At 49.8% G+C, this 21,447-nt stretch overlaps 1 protein-coding gene and 1 pseudogene across 1 annotated transcript; one reads left to right on the top strand and one right to left on the bottom strand.

Moving 5' to 3' along the window:
• The first annotated feature begins 1,610 nt into the window (after positions 1-1,610).
• On the top strand, positions 1,611-2,231 carry LOC140856194 (probable CCR4-associated factor 1 homolog 9). Its single transcript, XM_073253339.1, has one exon. The coding sequence runs from the start codon at positions 1,611-1,613 to the stop codon at positions 2,229-2,231; it is 621 nt and encodes a 206-aa protein (XP_073109440.1).
• A 2,656-nt stretch (positions 2,232-4,887) lies between these two features.
• The window catches only part of LOC140856193 (uncharacterized), an 18,814-nt pseudogene continuing 2,254 nt past the window's right edge, over positions 4,888-21,447 (bottom strand).

The following is a 21,447-nucleotide window of genomic DNA, read 5'->3' as shown; positions in this document are numbered from 1 at the left end:
TGGATAGAATAGTAAATATATTGAAGGTTCAAATAAGAGGTCAGTATATGATAGCTCTGGATCGACTGATAATATCTAGTGTTCTTAATGTAGTACAAATCATGTAGTTAGTAATTATGATTGGAATATTGGTGCATTTTTTGATTGTGGTCAGAAAAGCTACAAAATAGCTAATTGCCTACAAATAATGGAGAATCAGCCTACCTTAACGGCTTAACAAAATAATCAGTGAATCCTGCTAGTGGAAGTTGTGCATTAATATTCAGTGCACTCTATCAATGGAGACTATGTATTGGTATTTAGTAGATCCTGTCAATGAGATTTATATATTAGCACGCTGATTATTCAGTTACATCCCCCCATCATACGATATAAGTATAGTTATAGTTAAAGATTGTTGAGTTATATATAATTTATTTCGAATCGGGCTTATGATTATGTATGTATACGATGTTTGAAAGGATTTAATTTACATTAATTAGCGTAGCATATGTTCTTATATTTGATTATGGTATTTATTTTTGAATATCATATCTTATAATAGTATATGAATTTCTAATTGAAATATTCATTATTTATCGAACTATCGAACTCATTATCTCTTCTTCCTTTTTAGAGATGAGAGTCGACAGTATCAAACGAGTTTAGACATAGATTTGTTATTATGTTTTATAAGATTATTATGTAAGGTTTAATTGATGTAAAATCTTTTGAATATCATTGAAATTTTATTAGATTAATACTGATTTTAGTTAGTTAAATTTTGAGTTTAATTTATTATTAATTCTATTACGATGAATTAATATCGTATTTGATATATCTTGCATATTTATGATGAGGGTTTTGCATGAGTAGAAGGTAGTTACAACGATTCCTAGCTCATAGATCTCGAATTAGGACCTTGACAAAGATAAATTTTCATTTTACTGTTAATCCTTATCTAAGAAAGGCTGATGCAGGGTTTATTCCAAGGGATCATCCTAGTGGAGGAAAATTTGTGCAGCAGTTTAACTTCCTATCCCGTTCCAGCTGTTGAGCTGCATGAGAACAAAAAGGCGTTTGTTTGTATGGGTAAGGCTAAGTCTTTAGTTCAAGTGTAACACCATGATGGTCATGAAATCGATGAACAGCAACAAAATTTGTCTTGATAGATGCATGAGAAGCAGGCAGACATAACTTGCCTTTAATTTAGAGATTTAGAAGATTATTTGCTGCAATTATCCGGGTAAAAGAAAAACTTGATAACCAACCCAACCCGGCAACCAACCAGAACCGGGGACGGATGAGTTTAGATGTATATATCATTAAATGTATATATTATTATTCAATTGGTTAGTGGGTTTGGACAGGCTAACAAGTACGTCGAATTAGGGACTTGCTATGAGGACCAATTGCCATGTGTCCTTCTCCGACCGTTCGGAAAACGCGGAGACTTTGACGTATTTTGAGGGAGGCCTTTTACAAAACGGAGACGGACTGGTCCAGCCGCGGCTAAATGTAGCCTCCCACCTTCAGCAGGAGTGGGAAGAAGAGCACAAACTGTGCAGTACGAGCAAGAAGAGAAGATAAGAAGTAGAGAGAAGAGAAGAGAGAAGAGAGAAGAAAGAAAGATGGAGGTAGAGGTGAGGGCAGTGTGGCGGCAGAACATTGTGGAGGAGTTGACGCTAATGTTGGAGTTGGTAGGTCGCTACCGCTTCATCGCCATGGACACAGAGTTCCCTGGATTTCTTCGTTCCACACCCCGTTATGCATCAGAAGAGGAGCGGTACCGAGATCTCAAGTCAAACGTCGATAGCATGAAGGTGATCCAACTCGGTATTACCCTGTTCGATGAGCAAGGAAACATGCCGTTCCCCAGATGCTGCTGCTGGCAGTTCAACTTCAGCGACTTCGATCCTGTCAAGGATGCACACTCCGAGGCATCGCTTGAGCTACTGAAGCGAAGCGGGATAGACTTCGACAAGATGCGAAGCCAAGGTGTGGAGGCCAACCTTTGCTCAATTATGCTGCAGCAGGTGCTACGTAGCTGCCACGGAATCAGATGGATCACCTTCCACGGGTTGTACGATGTAGCCTATCTTCTCAAGCTGCTCACCGGAGCACCACTGCCAGATACCCTGCATGGGTTCTTGATTCTTGCAAGAAGCCTTCTTGGGAGGTGTTACTGTTGGATAGATATCTCATCAGGACACCATCTTTCAAGATCTTTTCAGTACTATACGATGCAATAGGAAGAAAGAAGAAACAAAATAAAATAATCAAAATACGTAGATCAGCCACAAAAGGACTCACCTCCACGGGGCATGCAAACTTCACTATGAAAAAGAAATTTTACAAGAGGAGATCTCACCCTCAACCTTCGTACACCCAATTTCTCTCTCACTAGAAGTTTCTCTCAGAAAAGCTCTCTCTTGAAAGACCCTCCTGAACCCCTGAAACGATCAGCGTCCGCTGTTCAGGAGCCTCCTGCTCCTTCTCTCTCAGCAGTGCGGTTCTCTCTCTTCTCAGTTCCGTACAGCGCACCCATGACAGAAAACCAAACCCCTTCTCTCTGTTGAGGCACAGGCCTTTTAAAGGCCTTAAATAAGGGTTTAAACCTAATTAGATTAAGTTTAGATCTCTTAAACAAGTCAAATCAAGCCTCTGAACCGTCGGATCAAGACCGAAAACTCCTTGGACCGTCTGATCGCGATCGGTCCACGAAATAGTACCGTGGACCACGTAAAACGCATGAAAAATGCCCACGCGATCCACAGGCCCAGCCGTGGACCAGGGTACAGACCCAGGCAGGGCGCTTGGAACTGGGCCGGCCCGCATGCACGGGCCTGGGCTGCGCGCCTGGGTCGTGCGTCCTGCGCATTGGCCCTGCCTGGGCCGTGCGCCGCCGTCGCTCCGCCGGCCTGCCACCGACCGTCGATGGTCCTCCACCATCTCGGATCTCGTGCCGACTTCAAAAACTCATATCTCCTCCATCCAAGCTCAGTTTGGGGTGTTCTTGATCTCGTTGGACTCTGTTTTTCATCGCGAACCTCGCTGTGGGCTCAATATGGGCTAAATCTTGAGACATCAAATCCTAACAATCTCCACCTTGACTCGATATTTGGTCTCCTCCAAAATTCGAGAGCTTTTGGATCTCCTCGCCCCCATGCTCTGGGGCAATCGCCTGTTGATCATGGATGGGCAAACATGGGAGTCGAGCCAGGCTGCTCGATCCCATCTCCATCGTATGCTGTGCTCCTCATGAACTGAGATCTGCTTGGGGCATCGTCTTGCGGCAATAGGAATCTCACCTTGCGACGTCGCCTCTCGTGCTCCCGAGTCTCCTGTCTCGTGCCTGATCCACCTCCTGGAGCTCCACCTCGCTCTGGGCTCCACCTGGCTCCCGAAGCTCCACCTCGCATTGAGCTTCCTGCCAGGTAATAATGTCCTCTGCTCTCCTTCTTCCCCTCCAGCACAATCCTATCGCCGTGTAGCACCCTCAGAATTCCTCTACCAGCTACCGTCCTGTAGCTTTTCGAATCCAATCTGCTCAGTGAGATAAGATTTCGCCTGAAATTGGGTATGTATCGGACCTCCCCCAATCTCCTTACTACACTGTCATGTATCCTCCAGTTGACCGTCTCAATGCCTCTGATTGCACAGCTCGATCTATCTGGCAGATATACAGTGCCCTCACTGTTCTCCAGAGAGTCAAACTGCTCCTCTCTGTAACATACATGATAGGGGCATGCAGAATCTAATATCCACTACTGGGAAGAAGTAGATACATCGTCAGATATCTGCAGGACATCTCCATCTGAATCGCTGCTGGCTGTCGCTACAGCAGCCACCGTTCGATTTTTGAGTTGAGGGCAATCTCTGACTAGATGCTCCAACTCCTCACATCGGTAACACTTGGTTTTGCTCAAGTCCCTCCTAAACTTAGACCACCCTCGTTGCGATCTCCTGTCACTCCATCTACCACCTCTTGCTCCTTCAGAAACCATCAAAGCTGAGCTACCGCCACCTGAGCTCGAAGCTGGGTTCTCCCTCCTGAGAACCTCGTTCTGGAGTATCACCGTGGTGATCTCGTCCATCTTGATAGTACTCTTCCCCACTAGAAGAGTAGTCACCAAGGACTCGTACGAAGGGGGAAGCGACGCCAGCAAAACCAGCACCCTGGTCTTCTCCTCAACATTCTCACCAACGCTGAGGAGGTCGGTGAGGATCTTCTGGAAGTGACTTAGATGCTCCTGCACGCTCTGTCCCTCGGCCATCCGTAGTTGGTAAAACTGCCTCCAAAGGAAAAGGGTGTTGGTGAGAGACTTCGCCATGTACAACTCCTCGAGCTTCGACTACAGCACCGTCGGAGAAGTCTCGCTCAGCATATGGATCACCACCTCATCCGTCAAGTACATGCGGATAGTGCTCACCACCTGCATCTGTAGCCGTTTCCAATCCCGTACCTCCATGGTGGTCGGCTTCTCATCGCACAATAGAGCATCGATCAACCCCTGTTGGATGAGCACATTCTTCACCCTTGCATGCCACAAGGAGAAATTGCTCTTACCATCAAATTTGTTGATCTCTACCTTGATTGTTCCTGTCTTCTCCATCTTCAGTCTTGCTCACCACCACTGCAATCTGCATCTTTGTACCGCCTTGCTCTGATACCACTTGTTGGGTGTATGTTTGATCAGGACACCACCTCTCAAGACCTTTTCAGTACTACGCGATGCAGTAGGAAGAAAGAAGAAACAAAACAAAATAATCAAAATACGTGGATCAGCCACAAAAGGGCTCGCCTCCACGGGGCATGCAAACTTCACTATAAAAAAGAAATTTTACAAGAGGAGATCTCACCCTCAACCCTCGTACACCCAATTTCTATCTCACTAGAAGTTTTCCTCAGAAAAGCTTTCTCTTGGAAGAGCTCCCTGAACCGCTGAAGCGACCAGCGTCCGCTGTCCAGGAGCCTCTTGCTCCTTCTCTCTCAGCAGCACGGTTCTCTCTCTTCTCGGTTCCGTACAGCGCATCCACGGCAGAAAACCAAACCGCTTCTCTCTGTTGAGGCACAGGCCTTTTAAAGGCCTTAAACAAGGGTTTAAACCTAATTAGATTAGGTTTAGGTCTCCTAAACAAGCCAAATCAAGCCTCTGAACCGTCATATCAATACCGGAAACTCCTTAGGCCGTCCGATCATGATCGGTCCATAGAATAGTATCGTAGACCGCATGAAACGCATGAAAAATGCCCATGCGGTCCACAGGCCCAGCCATGGACCGCCCGATCCACGGTGGATTGGGGTACAGGCCCAGGCAGGGTGCCTGGGCCTGGGGCGGCCCGCGCGCCCGCTAGGGCGTGCGCCCGGCTGGGCCGCTAGTCGCCTTGGGCCGCATGCCTGGGTCGCGCATCCCATGCGTTGGCCTTGCCTAGGCCACGGGCCGCCGCTTGCGGCCGCGCCGCCGCCGCTCTGCCGGCGGTCCTCTGCCGCCTCGAATCTCTTGCCGACTTCAAAAGCTCGTATCTCCTCCATTCAAGCTCCGTTTGGGGTGATCTTGATCTCGTTGGACTCCATTTTTTGCCGTGAACCTTGCTGTGGGCTCAATGTGGACTGAATCTCGAAGCGTCAAATCCTAACAATTATGATGTCAAGTATATAGCGAGGTTCTGTGATGGATTGTTTGGTGGAGAGACCAGCCTGGTCAAGATGTCCAAGATGATGGGGATCGAGCTGCATGCCCGGGAACCAGGCAGGATATGATAGCCTTCTCGCCGGCCTCCTGTTTTGGGAGATCAAGACGGTGTTTCAAATCGACGAAGATGCATTTGTGGGTATCCTTTACGGTATGGAGGTTAATTGCATCAGAAGGTCAATGACTGCTGTGCCCTTCCATCCTCGCTGCGGTCGGCACTTCCTTGTGGCACCACCCTTTGGTCGCGTGATTTGCTTTCCAGGTTTCCCGTAAAAAATTGTATCATGGAATTACATTTTACCCGTAATATATGAAAAAATCAATATTGTTTTGTCATGTGAATCCTCATTTTACTGTCTAATTTACGAGTCCTCCGGAACAAAATTGATAATATAGTCTCGTCCATTAGATTATGGTGCATTGAATCTTTCACCATTTTAATCTGGCATCTGGATTTGAATGTTTAATTGTAGATCATGATCCAAACTGACATAGGCAGATGTTTATTAGCAACTTCTGGGAGAATTTCATCAGTCAAGAATCATTGGCCGCAGCTTTGTATCCTACTGCTTCCCAAAACATTGAACCCATCTCTATTGTTACGTTTGTTCCACAGCAATTTAGACCTAGTTCAGACACAAATTAATATAGCAGAGCACCGGTATTTTGTATGCACATACCTAATAAATGTCTACCAACACGACAGGAATTAAAGAAGCATGTTGATATAATATGGGAACATGGGAACTGAAAACACGTACTTTTAAAAAGCATTTCCTACATCAACTTGCTGGATGTTTCATCCTCGAATAATAGTAATTCTAAGAACACTTCAAATGCTCCGAGGTTTCATGACAGATGAGACAATCTCGATGAAATCAATGACTTCAACTTGATGAAATTCTTTTGCTAGCCACTAGCCGGGCTCTGAGTCGATCTAGGCTACCATCAGAGTTTTGGCTTTGAATATCTGTTTGCATGCCACATTGTACATGGTTCGGTTGGAGGTACAAAGTTCCAAGTTCGATTTGCTTATAAGGTAGCAAGCTCCTCATACTGGCCAAACTCAATTGTAGTTTCGGAAGTGCATGTTGAACCTATATATTTTCCAACTAGGCCAGGCTTAGACTGATAAGATCAGCCCCAATTGGAGTTTGAAGGCCTGGCAAACTAGTTCAATGCAAATTTAACCCAATTTCACGTGCGATCATCTTTATTCAATCCAAACGGAATATGACCTGATTTTCTTCTTGCCCGACCCAATTGGCAAATATCACACCAATCTTTCATTTCATGCATTTCATATAAGATATTTTTAAATCTCTACACGACTCCAATTGATCCCTTATAATTTATCCTTCTATTGCATTAAAGTTTTTAGCAATCTATGGAATGTTCATTGCTGGACACAATTTTTCCCTTTCAATCCTAATAAATGACATCCAAATTTAGATAAAGTCTAGCAACATCTTTTGTAGAATAGTATCCTTTCATAGTTACTATAGAAAAACTAATGCAGCACAGAATTTTCCCTCATCTTGGATTTGGGTTCTCCTTTTCTTTCAGCAAAATCTTTTATAAATTGCTTATCTTTAAAAATAAAAGTTGATCTTGAAGTGGCATGCCCCTGATCCAAGATCGCGAGCTTGGGGTCGTGGCAACCACTACATACTGATGTTGCACACTTTCCATGAGCATGCAAGGTATCTCTTCATGATATCAAAGGGATCACAGTTGAGATAATTTAAACAACTAAGTCTCATGATATCAAAGAGATCACATACTGATAGTAGGATATGATGGTAATACCTACAAAATAAGTCTCAGATAGAGTTGGTTCTGATGGAGTCCTCCGATATTTAAATCAAAAGTCTACAACAGATGGAAAGGAACGAACATATATTGGAGAGAAGAGATGGCATACCTTGAGAAGTATCATGCAAAATCCAAAATATTGGATTGTTAGCCTTGCCTTGTTGAGCGGAATATATTTGTGATACCATGCCTCATCTGGAGAGGCATGTCATTATCCTCTTTTCTTATCTACTATGAGCAAGCTATCTCGAGAATATCGGAGTCTCACTGATTTGAGTAAATCAGGCAAGTATATTTGGCATTGAAGTTTCCTCAAATGCTACCTTGGGTCGGCTTTGAAGATATCATGGGTCGATTGAGGCTATGGTTAGTCAAAGTTAGGATTGGCCAAAATAAGGGTCGGCTAAAATGAGGGTTGTTCAAAACTGAAGAAATTTTTTTTATCCATATCATATGCCCTTTACTACTAAGTCCGAACTAGTGCTAAGTTGGGCAAAGGGAATACCTCAAGTCATTGGTGCGAATAGTATGGGGAAACATGGAAAGTAATTCAAGTTGAATTTTGATGTGGTATGCTCGAGACATAATAAGGATACAGAAACTTAAAAGTTTTACTTTAATTCTATTTAAAAATTTAAAAGGTTAGATCTTTCTTAGATTCTAATATAAGTGGTATTCTTGTCAGAATTCATTCCGTAAACCTACAAAATTCAATAAATTTAGATCAGAATATGCAGCGAAAGTATGATGGTTTGATTATTTTGACACTAGTAAAAAATACTAATTCTTACTTACTAAGTATAATGATCAGATGCTGAATTTGATTTTCAGTAAAGAAACTTTAATTGGTACATGAAAGAAGGAAATTGTTGATTTTTATGGTAATCTAGATATTGATAGATTCTTTTTTGTGGACAATGATAAGAAGAATCTTGGGCCTCTCAAGTTCGAGGTTAACTGATTAGTAATCTTTGGTTGGACTCGGATCGGGAATTGTTTAGCATAGATCTCCTTTTTCCTAGCTCATGTTACTCTATTTAATGTAAATGCTTGAGGTTTTTTGCTAAGATGAAAGTTTAGTCATTGAATTGTTGGAAGGTTAAAGGAAGAAAGAAGCCTGTGATGAGAGTGTCTGATGTTCAGACTTTCTTTTTTATTAAAGATAGTTTGAGTTCATTATGATTTCTATGTGAAATTAATCAATCAACATAATGGACAAAAATTTTTGATATTTTAATACAAGATAGAAATATTTTTTTTTCCTGAAAAAGCTAAGAAATTGATATAAAAAGAATGAGTTTGAGATGCCATATAATTTCATTATATTGGATCTTATGAAACAAGTACTACATAAGCTCGAAGATGTTATGATAGATGTATACTTTTGAAGTTGTACCTCAAGCAAGTTAATTTCAAGGATAAAATTATTTTAAGGGGAAGAGAATGTGATAGCTCAGTCTAATTTGGGCTTTTGGACGAGGCTTAAACTAAATGAGCCTGATGACCCGCCTAAATCACGTGTGTGGAGGAAAAAGACTCTAGGTAAGAGTCTTCTTCTTTCTGATGGGGAGGAAAGCTAACAAAAATGATTGTTAAAAACCCTAATCCAAATAGGTGATCTCCTCTCATTTGAATCCACCCCGAACTCTTGAGGAATAGCAGTGGATCATCTGAGATTTCTAAGGATCTTTCTATGGGTTGCTACTGGGAAGAGCTCGTTAGAATCCTATTGTGAGGCCTCACTAGACTTTGGTAAGAGATCTCGGCCCTTTTCCTTTTTTTTCAAATTTTCTCCTATCATTTGAAGCCCGCAAATAGCCAAATTCACCGCGAACAGGGCAATCCTTATTTTGTTTTGTTGATTTCTCTAACCACCATCGGCAACAGCCGCCATCGGGGTCATAACTTCGTCACTATCGAAAACCGTCATGGGTGGCTGGCCCTGATTTTGCACGGCCATATATGGGTCATGGAGAAAAAGGGAGCAAACACCCCTATTTTGAAGAGAAGGGAGAAGAAGAGAAGATTCTTCTCTCTCTTCTTTGGTTTTATTTTAAATAATTAATTATTTTCTTTTAATTGATCACTTATTAATTATATATTTTTTCTCTTTAGATAGATTATGAAAAAATTAATTAGTTAATCATTTATTTTTGTTTTTAGCCGACCCCACCGACTGAGGCCACTGGCGGGCCATAGCTTCACCACCGTCGAGAGCCATCGGGGGTGGTCAATTCTGATCTTTCGTCACCACCATTGAGAGAAAAAGAAAGAAAGGGGAAAGAACTCCTGTTTTGAAGAGGAAGAGAAGGAGAGAGGAGATCATTCCTCTCTCCCTCTCTCTCTCTCTTCTAGTTATTTAATCAATTAATTATTTAATTAATTATCATTTATTTATTTGTTTTTTCTTTAGATGGATTTTAGGAAATTCTAGGAAGGAAAAATTTTGGATTCGGAGCATGACATTGCTACAACAATTCCAACAAAGATTTGCCCAATTATACAATAATGCTGATTTATTTATAGAACGGACCTTGTGGACCACAAGAAATGAAAGAGCCGCCAGGAACACCATAGAGTTCCATTAAAGATTGCTCTTAACAGGTGATTCAATTGGTTAGTGGGTTTGGATATGTTGCTAAGCATATTCGATTTATCTAGCTTGATATCTACAGCCTCCGGAAGAGAATATAACTCTGACCATCCTGTATCCTTGTAGCAATCCTGTTGTTTGTCTTCATCCAATCCTTGATGTCATCAAGACAAATTTTGATTTTGCTGTTAAACCTCATCTAAGGAAGGGTGATGCTGGGCTTATTCTAAGGGATCATCCTAGTGGAAGGAAAATTTGTGCAGGAATCTAACTTTCTGTCTTGTTCCAGCTGTTGAGGTGTGTTGGGATATACCGACTGACCGGCCGACCGACCGATCGACCGACCGACTGACCGACCGACTGACCGATCGACCGACCGATTGACCGACCGACCAACCGATTGACCGACCGACTAAAGCTGGCCGACCGACCGAAGGTACATCGGTCGGGCAGACCCTTTCTGCCCTGCCGACCGACTGCACCAGGGGATCCGGTGCACGACTCCCCCGCCGTATCCGACTAACCACAGGAGGAGTCCGAAGCTCTACCCGGCGCCCCTCGGCTGGCCACCGACCCAAGGTCGGATGGCTCCTCCAGGCGCCGTACTACCGCCAGAGGCTGTCAGTCCTGACAGCGGCGCTACCGCCTAGCGGCATTATCCCGCCTATGGGATGGTCAACCCTAGTGATTTGACGGCCCCACGGTGAGTTGACATCTTTACGGTGACTCTGACATTCTGCAGTGAGTTGACAATTCCTCAATTGTTCGCGCCATTAATGACGGCACCATACCCCGCTCCACTATATATATCAGGAAGGCAACAGTGCGAGGGGTCCTTTTCCAAAAAACTCCCAGGCTTGCTCCCTTTCTCACTCTCTCTCGATTGAGCTCTCTGTCTTCATTTCACTGTTGCCCAGTCACCTCTCTGACTTGACCATCGGAGGGTCCCCGTCGGAGCCGCCTCCGGCCAGTGTGGACTTTCTTTTTGCAGGCGCTCGTTCCCGGCGACCAGGCGACGAGGGGATTGGCCGCAACAGATTGGCACGCCAGGAAGGGGGGCTCAAGCAGTAGATACTAATGACAAAGACAAGAGCTCAACGATCGAGAGTCACCGAGTCGGCGAGGTGCTCTTCCCGTCGGGAAGAGACCTCTCCGCCACCCTCCACGGCGGAACCCAGCTCTCCGCGCCCCGCAGTCACCACGGAGGCGCAGATCGCGGCAATCGTGCGGCAGATGACCGTGCTGACGGACGCGGTCAAAAGCCTCCAGCAACAACCGATCGGGCAACCGACGGCGCGTCCGATGCCCTCCAGGAGCAGCCGCCGGCGCCCGCATCGATCTTCATCCTCTCCGTGGGAGCGCCTGCCACAGCGCTCCCACAGAGAGGAGGACGGGCGGCCGCGGCGCGATGCCCATCAGTCCCAGCAGCTCTCTCCCTCCCAGCTGGAGCGAGCGAGGAGGGAGAAGCGACCGCGAACGCCGTCCGCCTCCCTCTCAGAATCTTTCAGAGACTCCACTCCTGGGGTCTCCCAGCACCGACGGACGGACGACTACGAACGCAGATTCGAGGAAATCGACCGTCGGCTTGCACAGTTGCAGGTGGACGGGCAGAAGTCTTCGAACGACGTCGACTTCCAGACCGCCCAACCTCTTTTCCGACTCATTCTCGACGAACCGATCCCCAGTCGGTTCAAGATGCCACACGTGGAGCCCTACGACGGCTCCACCGACCCAATCGACCACCTGGAGAGCTATAAAGCTCTCATGATGATTCAGGAGGCAACCGACGCTCTCTTTTGCATCGGCTTCCCCTCCACGCTCCGCAAGGCTGTCAGGGCCTGGTACTCCGGTCTTCGATCGGGAAGTATCCACTCCTTTGGGCAGCTCGAGCACTCTTTCGTGGCTCACTTCAGCACCAGCCGGAAGCCGCCGCGAACGTCGGACAGCCTTTTCTCCCTCAAACAGAGAGAAAATGAGACGCTCCGACACTTCGTGGCGCAATTCAATACGGCCACGCTCGAGGTCTGGGACCTCAACGAAGACATGGCTATCTCAGCCATGAAACGGGGGCTGAGGGCGTCCCGATTCACCTACTCCCTGGACAAGACCCTCCCCCACACATATGCCAAATTGCTGGAGCGTGCGTACAAGTATATGCGCGCGGACGAAGGAGCCTCCGACCGGTGCTCAACCGAGTTCAAGGGTTCGAAGAAAAAGCGAAGGAAGGGTCGGGACCCCGCCGAATCTAGCAGACCCCCGACCGATGGTCGGGTCTCGCCCCCGCGATGAAACCAAAAGTCACCCCGACGGCAGACTCCAAGGCCGACACGCCCCAGGTATGACTCCTATACTCCTCTCTCCGCTCCCCATGCGCAGATTTTGATGGAGATCGAGGGGGAAGAATACCTGCGACGGCCTCCGCCTCTGAAGGCAAAAGGCCTCGACCGACGGAAGTACTGCCGATTCCACCGGGGCCACGGCCACAATACCAAGCAATGCATCCAGCTTAAGGATGAGATCGAAGCTCTCATCCACCGAGGGTATCTCAGTAAATTCCAGAGGAACCCACCGACTCGACCTGTGGCCGACCGACGACCCCAGCCGACTGAGGAAGCGACCACCAATCAGCCGACGGCCGAGGTCATCAATATGATTTCCAAACGACTTGGCCCGGGGACGTCTGCTGGAGGTAAGCCCATGAAGAAGCTGCGCCCGAATGACGTGATTACTTTTACAGAGGAAGACGTTCGGGGCATCCAAACTCCCCACGACGATGCTGTTGTTGTTTCGACAATAATAGCAAACTATGATGTAAAAAAAAATTTTGTAGATAATGGAAGTTCGACAAATATTTTGTTTTACTCGATCTTCTTCCGGATGCGACTGTCAACCGACCGACTCAGGCAGGTCCCTACGCCCTTGATAGGCTTCGCCGGGGACGCCGTCGCGACGGAAGGTGAAATTATCCTGCCCGTAACGGCCGGCACCGAACCACGACAAAGCACGGTTCATTTGACTTTTGTAGTTGTCCGAGTGCCTTCGACCTACAACGCCATACTTAGAAGACCCGGACTTAACACCCTCAAGGCGATCGTCTCGACGTACCATCTCTTGGTTCGATTTTCGATCAGGAACGGAGTCAGGGAGATGCACGGAGACCAACAGCTCGCTCGCTGATGCTTCCAGATTTTCTCTCAGAGCAACGAGTTGAGGGGCTCCCTGACGATCGACAAACTAGACCAATGGGAGGAGGAAGAACGGGGCTTGCCGGCCGAACAGCTCGTGTCGATCCCGATTGCGGAAAACCCCGACCAGAAGGTTTGGGTTGGGTCCCAATTACCCGACCCAGAACGCCAACATTTGACGGAGCTGCTAACGACCAACGCCGACATATTTGCTTGGTTGGCAGCAGATATGTCGGGCATCCCCCCAGAGACAATAACCCACCAACTCAACATCGACTCGATAATGAGGCTGGTGAGGCAGAAGAAAAGGTCTTTTGCTCCTGAGAGACAGAAGGCCATCGATGAAGAAGTGGACAAGCTGCTCGAGGCGGGCTTCATCAGAGAAGCCACATATCCCGATTGGCTCGCCAATGTCGTCATGGTCAAGAAAGCCAACGAAAAGTGGAGAATTTGCATCGACTACACCGACCTGAATCGGGCCTGTCCAAAAGATAGCTTTTCACTTCCAAAGATCGACCAGCTGGTGGATGCGACGTCCGGATTTCGACTACTCAGCTTCATGGATGCCTTTGTCGGGTACAATCAGATCTGAATGGCGCCCGAAGATGAGGAGCACACTGCTTTCGTGACCCCCAAGGGCCTCTACTGTTATCGAGTGATGCCCTTCAGGCTGAAGAATGCCGGCGCCACCTACCAACGACTTGTCAATAAGGTCTTTAAAGACCAGATAGGACGCAACATGAAAGTATACGTGGACGACATGCTGGTGAAAAGTGCGCAGATTCTGGATCATGTTCAGGATCTCGAAGAGACTTTTCGCACTCTACGGCAACATCGAATGAAGCTGAATCCGACTAAGTGCGCTTTTAGGGTGACCTCAGGGAAGTTTCTCGGATTCCTCGTTTCTCAGTGAGGAATCGAGGCTAACCCTGAGAAAATAAAGGCAATCATCGACATGCGCCATCCGAACACCAAGAAGGAGGTCCAGCAGCTGAACGGAAAAATCGTCGCTCTCAGCCGGTTCATTTCTCAATCAGCTGAAAGGTGCCTCCCATTTTTCAAAACTCTATGGCAGGCGAAGGGCTTTTCTTGGTCGGATGAGTGCCAACGGGCCTTCGAAGATCTGAAGAAGTACTTGGCTTCTCCGTCGCTGCTTGTGAAGTCAGAGGTCGGGGAGACCTTGTCTCTCTATTTGGCCACCTCCTCTGAGGCGGTCAGTTCGGTGCTCGTCCGAGAAAACGAGAGCCGAACCCATCAGCCTATCTACTATACCAGCAAAGTGCTCCGCGACGCTGAAGCTCGATATTCGGAGATGGAAAAGATGATTTTCTCCCTGACCGTCTCTGCACAATGACTCCGTCCATACTTCCAGGCGCATGCTATTGTGGTTCTCACCAACCAGCCCCTGAGGGCGATATTGCGCCGACCGGATACGTTGGGACGACTGACGAAGTGGGCGATGAAGCTCAGCGAGTTCGACATACAGTACCAACCGCGACCTGCCTTGAAGGCCCAGGTCCTGGCCGACTTCATCATAGAATGCCCGACGGCCGACCAAGGGTCGGAAGGTGCGGACCCGAAATGAGACGCGGTCCGAGCCAGATCCGGTCTCCACCTGGGTACTGCACATCGACAGAGCTTCAAACGCTCAAGGGAGCGGGGCTGGGTTCCTGCTCACCAACTCGGATGGGGTAGTCACCGAGTACGCCCTCCGATTCGATTTCAAAGCCTCCAATAACCAAGCCGAGTATGAAGCGCTCCTTGCCGGCTTGAGGATGGCGAAGGAACTTGGGATCGACAGCCTTCGGGCATTCTCCGATTCTCAGCTGATCGTGGGGCAGGTCAAAGGTGAATTCGAGGCGCGAGATCCGGCCATGGCCAAATATCTCCAGAAAGTGAAAGATCTCGTAACGCGCCTCAGGTATTTTGAAATTTTCCACATCCCTAGGTCGGAGAACGTCCGGGCCGACGCACTCTCCAGACTGGCGACTTCGGCTTTCGACTCTTTGGGCCGGACGTTCGTGGAGAACCTCGAGCAGCCGAGTATCGACCAGGTCGAAGAGGTGCTACAACTAACGGCTGAACCAAGCTGGATGGATCCGATTGTTCGGTTCCTGACTGACGAAATCAGTCCTGAAGATCCCACAGAGGTCAGACGGCTCCGATGGTCGGCCTCCCAATATGTGATCATGGATGGCCGACTCTACAAAAGGTCGTTCTCCCTTCCCTTGCTCAGGTGCTTGGGACCGACCGACGCAGATTATGCTCTCCGAGAAGTGCACGAAGGAGTCTGCAGGAGTGAGGGGGGCAACTGTTGGGATATACCGACTGACCGACTGACCGACCGATCGACCGACCGACTGATCGGCCGACCGACTGATCGACCGACCGATCGATCGACCGACCGATCGATCGACCAACCGATCGACCAACCGACTAAAGCTGGCCGACCGACTGAAGGTACGTCGGTCGGGCAGACCCTTTCTGCCCTGCCGACCGACTGCACCAGGGGATCCGGTGCCCGACTCCCCCGACGTATCCGACTGACCACAGGAGGAGTCCGAAGCTCTACCCAGCGCCCCTCGGCTGGCCACCGACCCAAGGTCGGACGGCTCCTCCAAGCGTCGTACTACCTCCAGAGGCTGTCAGTCCTGACAGCGGCACTACCGCCTAGCGGCATTATCCCGCCTATGGGATGGTCAACCCTAGTGATTTGACGGCCCCACGGTGAGTTGACATCTTTACGGTGATTCTGACATTCTGCAGTGAGTTGACAATTCCTCAATTGTCCGTGCCATTAATGACGGCACCATACCCCGCTCCACTATATATATCGGGGAAGGCAATAGTGCGAGGGGTCTTTTTCCAAAAAACTCCCAGGCTCGCTCCCTTTCTCACTCTCTCTCGATTGAGCTCTCTGTCTTCATTTCACTGTTGCCCAGTCACCTCTCTGACTTGACCGTCGGAGAGTCCCCGCAGGAGCCGCCTCTGGCTAGTGTGGACTTTCATTTTGCAGGCGCTTGTTCCCGGCGACCAGGCGACGAGGGGATTGGCCGCAACAGATTTACTTGTTCATTCGGAATACAAATCCAGTTTGAAATTTTGGAGTTTTAACTCTTCGACTGATGATCGGTGCTCACCAAGAAGGTCGAGTCCGACGTCTCGACTCGGACTCGGTATCCGCATGAAACCGACGGCCCAACCGCCGACGACGTATCGGGCGCTCACAAGGGCCATCCACGACGACGGGAGTTGACACTCCTTCTACGGTCGAACTTTCGGCCAGATCATCGGCTAACCTACCGATTGAGCCCCGACCAAAGAAGGCGAAATGCCTACGCGACCACCCTCGCGACTTACCGACCGAGCTACGGCCGGTCGAAAGATATTCGGCTTACCACCGTCTATCACATAATGCGACCTCAGTCGCATTCATGACTCACCGACCGAGCTACGGCCGACCGGAAGATATTCGGCTTACCATCGTATATCATGAGGCGCAGTATAAATACCCGACACAAGGGTATCGGGATCCGGCTTATCATCGTTTCTCCGACTAAATGCGCCGGACGATATTCGACTGAACGCATCGGAAGAGACCCGACTGCCAAGTTTTCATCCGGCGGTCAGTCGGCTTTCGACTCAACGAATGCGCCCGACTAACGGCCGGGGGAAGGACGCCCGACTTACGACCTCGACCATTGAAGGCCGATCCAAAGTCGGGACTTATTCTACCTTCGTGGCGGCACAAGTTGCCAAACGTCCTAACCGATCTATATGGGTTAGCGACTTACGTGTTCGGACATATTCTACAACACATGAAAAAAAAAAGAGAAAAACAGGCAAGGGAAAAAAGTTTAAGTCCAAGACTTTGATTTCATTAAAGATCAAAATAGGCTTTACAAAATTGGATCGAAGCTCGGTTACAAGTGTTCTGAGAAAAACAAAAATGATAAAAGAGGACGAGGCCACGATCATCCTTCCAAGTCAATCTCCTCGACCGACGGAAGCTCGGGGATGACCAGTGTGTCCACCGCAATCGGCACTGGGTCGACGGCCGAAACAGGATCGTCGGTCGGCGATGGACTGGCGGCCGGCGTCGGATCACGAGTCACGGTCGGGCGGAGGTCACGACCGTCTCCCTTTCGGCAATCTGTCCCTGGATGGCCTCTCCCGCCACGGTGACGCCTCCCGACGATGGGTCGGCCATCTCTTCCGTGGCTTGGTCCTCGACTCCTGGCGGGACGATGCCGTTGAGATCCAGCTCTAGGTACAGGGCTTGGACCGCATCCCGACCATCCTCGTACCCCACCCGGTATGATGCGAAGTCGGACTCCAATAGCTCCTCTCGATACTGTTCGGTGCCGCGAAAGTTGTCCACCGCCCGACTTGCCGACTCCTTCGCCGACCTTGCTTCCGCTTCCGCCCGACCGAGAGAGTCCTTTGCCGACTCCGCCTCTGCCTTCGCTATGTCGGCGTCGGCCTGGGCGATCGACAGGTCCTCCTCAGCCTTGGCGAGCTTCTCTAGGCTGACCCGGAGCTGCTCGCGTTCACCCTCAAGTTCGGCGGTGATGCCGTCCCGCTCGCGCCGCAGACGGTGCGCGGTCTGACCCTTGCGTTTGGCTTCTTTTCGGGCCGACTTGAGCTCGGACCCGAGACGAGAGACCTCGTCCACCAACTTCGCCTCCCGGTCGGTCGACTGCTTCAGGTGTTCGACCAGCATTGCCCGGTCGGCTTCGACCGCCGTCACCCTGTCCTTCCAAGCCGCCCAGACGTTCCCGAACCTCCGGTATCCGGCTTCAAGTTCGGACATGGTATAGATCAGCTGCGAACGCGGGCACTACGTCAGAAAAATGAAATAATGAAGACACTAAGGAAAAGGGAGGCGAAGTAGAACTTACCCCGACCATGGTCGGGTAAAACGAAGATAGCATCTTGGTCACTTGCCAAGACCTCAGCACCTCCACGTCGGCAGGGAGGAGGATCCCCTGGCAAAGCCTCCTGGCCAGGTTGTGGTCGGCCAGCGCCGACGTTCCTTCGGGGAACTGAGCGCTGGGCGGCACAGTGCGACTCCCCGACCTTGTGTCGTCAGCGGGGTCCATCGGGGCTTTCCCCCGATCGGCCACCCCAGCCAGCGGATCCGATAAGGAGGGGATGCTCGAGTTTGACGTGGCACCCCCCGTTGCAGCTGCAGATGCCGTCGGATGGTGTTCGGGTTTTCGAACGGCATCCGACGCCACACCCGCCGGCGAAGCCGCCGACGTCCCTTCAGTCGCTTCCTCCGCCTGCCGCTCCTCCGATTGCACCGTCGGAGCCATGAGTGCTATCACCGGCTCCGACTGGTCGGTCACCGATGCCTCGACGGTCGGCGCCACTGTGGAGGGTTTCTTCGGCGGTTACGAAGGTCCGGCCCCTGATGCTGGCCTCTTCCTCGCCGCATACTGACGAATTTCGACGTCGGTCGGCCTCATCCTCGGAGGTGTCCCTGCGATACCGACAGACATATTAATATAGGCACAAGAACGAAGGCCAAATGAAAAGACAACCGATGGATCGGGCGATACCTAGACGGGGGACCAAGCTCAGGCCAGCGTCATAGAGGGCTTGTTTGGTAACAAGCTCCCTCTGCTTTGGGACCGACATGTCCTTGAGTCGGTGAAAGTCCTCCCGATCGTCCGCCTCCACCCGACTGTTCTCGTTCACCTCGGTTCGAGGCATGCCCCAGTGAGAAGGGAAGCCCCAGGGAGAAGAAGATGAAACAAAGAAAAACTGATTCTTCCACCCATTGATGGACGATGGAAGGCCAGTGATGAAGGAAAGACCCTTTCGGGGGTTGAAGAGCCACCACCCTCGGGCCTTAGAGTGGGGTTGGAGGACAAAAAATGCCCGGAAGAGAGAGATACGAGGGTTGGTCGGCAGGAGCTGACATAACAAGGCGAAGCTGATTATTAGTCGGACAGAGTTCGGCGCCAGTTGCGCCGGACAAAGTCCGTAATAATCCAGCAGATTTCGGACGAACTCCAGAATCGAAAGCCGAAGACCCGCACGAAGATCTTCGACGTACAGCGCCACCTGGCCCGACGGAGGGTTGTTAACCCGACCGCCGACCCTGGGGACGGAAAGTTGGAACTGCTCCGAGATATGATACTGATCCCGAAGCCGATCAACGTTCGGTCCCGAAAGCGAAGAAACCTCAACTTCCGGAGTCGACCGAGGGTCATCGGTCGGATTTCCAGATCGAGCCCCCTGAGATGAGTTTCCGACCATCGCACCAGAACCAAGAGAAAGGCGAGACCAAAGAAGAAGGAGAAGGAAAAAAGGAGATTAAAAGGAAAACTACGGCAAAACGGGAAGGATCACGAACCCCAGGTGGACCCTTGCGAGAGTGGGAGAAGGGGCGGCCGCTGGCGATGATGGAAGAATCACTTGGGCAGAGTCTCCGCAGCAAATCGTCAAGAATGGGGCTTCAAGCACAAGTGGCCCTATATATATAGGGCCGTTCGACAGCCGAGATGACGCCGCGCCGACTGAGATCCCTCGGATGGGCGACGCATGGCGACATCCGGGCCCCCCTTTTCGACCCGGTGGTTCGGCGCGCCCATCCCGGGAAGACCGCACCGCCTTCATTTAATGCGAAAGACGCCGCCCCCAACAACCTTCGACACGTGGCGAAAGGGCCGCGGTTCAGAATTAAATTGCCCACACCGATTCGCGTTCCCGATGGGATGCCTGACAGCGCCCCGCGCCCCCAGAACCGGCATTGGGCGGCAGTTTGCGTTCCCCAAAAGGCGCCGGACACCCGATCGCCTGACACCGAATCGTCCGACACCCGATCGCCTGACACCGAATCGTCCGACACCCGATCGCCTGACATCGAATCGTCCGACACCCGATCGCCTAGCATCGAATTGTTTGACGTCCCATCATCAAACAACGGGACATCTGACATCGACCTGACCGGACCATCTGTCGGTGAGATCGGCAAACTCGGTCCAGGACGTGGCAAGGAATCCACTCTTTTCGCCTGCGTGGTGACACGGGGTAATGCGACGTCAGGCTCAGGAGTGAGGGGGGCAACTGTTGGGATATACCGACTGACCGACCGACCGACCGATCGATCGACCGACTGACTGACCGGCCGACCGACCGATCGACCGACCGATCGACCGACCGACCGACCGATCGACCGACCGACTAAAGCCGGCCGACCTACCGAAGGTACGTCGGTCGGGCAGACCCTTTCTGTCCTGCCGACCGACTGCACCAGGGGATCCGGTGCCCGACTCCCCCGACGTATCCGACTGACCACAGGAGGAGTCCGAAGCTCTACCCGACGCCCCTCGGCTGGCCACCGACCCAAGGTCAGACGGCTCCTCCAGGCGCCGTACTACTGCCAGAGGCTGTCAGTCCTGACAGCGGCGCTACCGCCTAGCGGCATTATCCCGCCTATGGGATGGTCAACCCTAGTGATTTGACGGCCCCACGGCGAGTTGACATCTTTACGGCGACTCTGACATTCTGCAGTGAGTTGACAATTCCTCAATTGTCTGCGCCATTAATGACGGCGCCATACCCCGCTCCACTATATATATCGGGGAAGGCAACAGTGTGAGGGGTCATTTTCCAAAAAACTCCCAGGCTTGCTCCCTTTCTCACTCTCTCTCGATTGAGCTCTCTGTCTTCATTTCACTGTTGCCCAGTCACCTCTCTGACTTGACCGTCGGAGGGTCCCCGCCGGAGCCGCCTCCGGCCAGTGTGGACTTTCTTTTTACAGGCGCTCGTTCCCGACGACCAGGCGACGAGGGGATTGGCCGCAACAAGGTGCATGAGCATGAGAAGGCATTTGTTTGTATGGCAGTCAAGGGTGTGAATCAAGGCTACTAGTCTTTAGTTCAAGTGTAACACCATGCATGAAAGTCATCAAATGGATTAACAGCAACAAAATTTATCTTGATTAGATAAGGAGTAAGCAGAAATAACTTACCTTTAATTTATAGACTTAGAAAATTATTTGCTGTAATTATCTGGGTAATTACTAGACAACCAACCAACCTACTGTTGGGGTGAAAGGGCACAAATACAATTATGCTCAGGATAAATTCTATCAGCTATGTGCTAATTAAAATAAGTAATAACCCAACAATATCAAATCTAGCAAAATGTAAATCAAGCTAAGCAC

Source organism: Elaeis guineensis, chromosome 3 (assembly GCF_000442705.2).
Source record: "Elaeis guineensis isolate ETL-2024a chromosome 3, EG11, whole genome shotgun sequence".
Lineage (NCBI taxonomy): Eukaryota > Viridiplantae > Streptophyta > Magnoliopsida > Arecales > Arecaceae > Elaeis > Elaeis guineensis.
The sequence above is the reverse complement of the archived record's forward strand: the minus strand, read 5'-3'. Positions and strand labels throughout refer to the sequence as shown.

Excerpts from the sequence above, each read along its gene's own strand:
- LOC140856194 (XM_073253339.1), top strand. The coding sequence starts at position 1,611 with ATGGAGGTAGAGGTGAGGGCAGTGTGGCGGCAGAACATTGTGGAGGAG.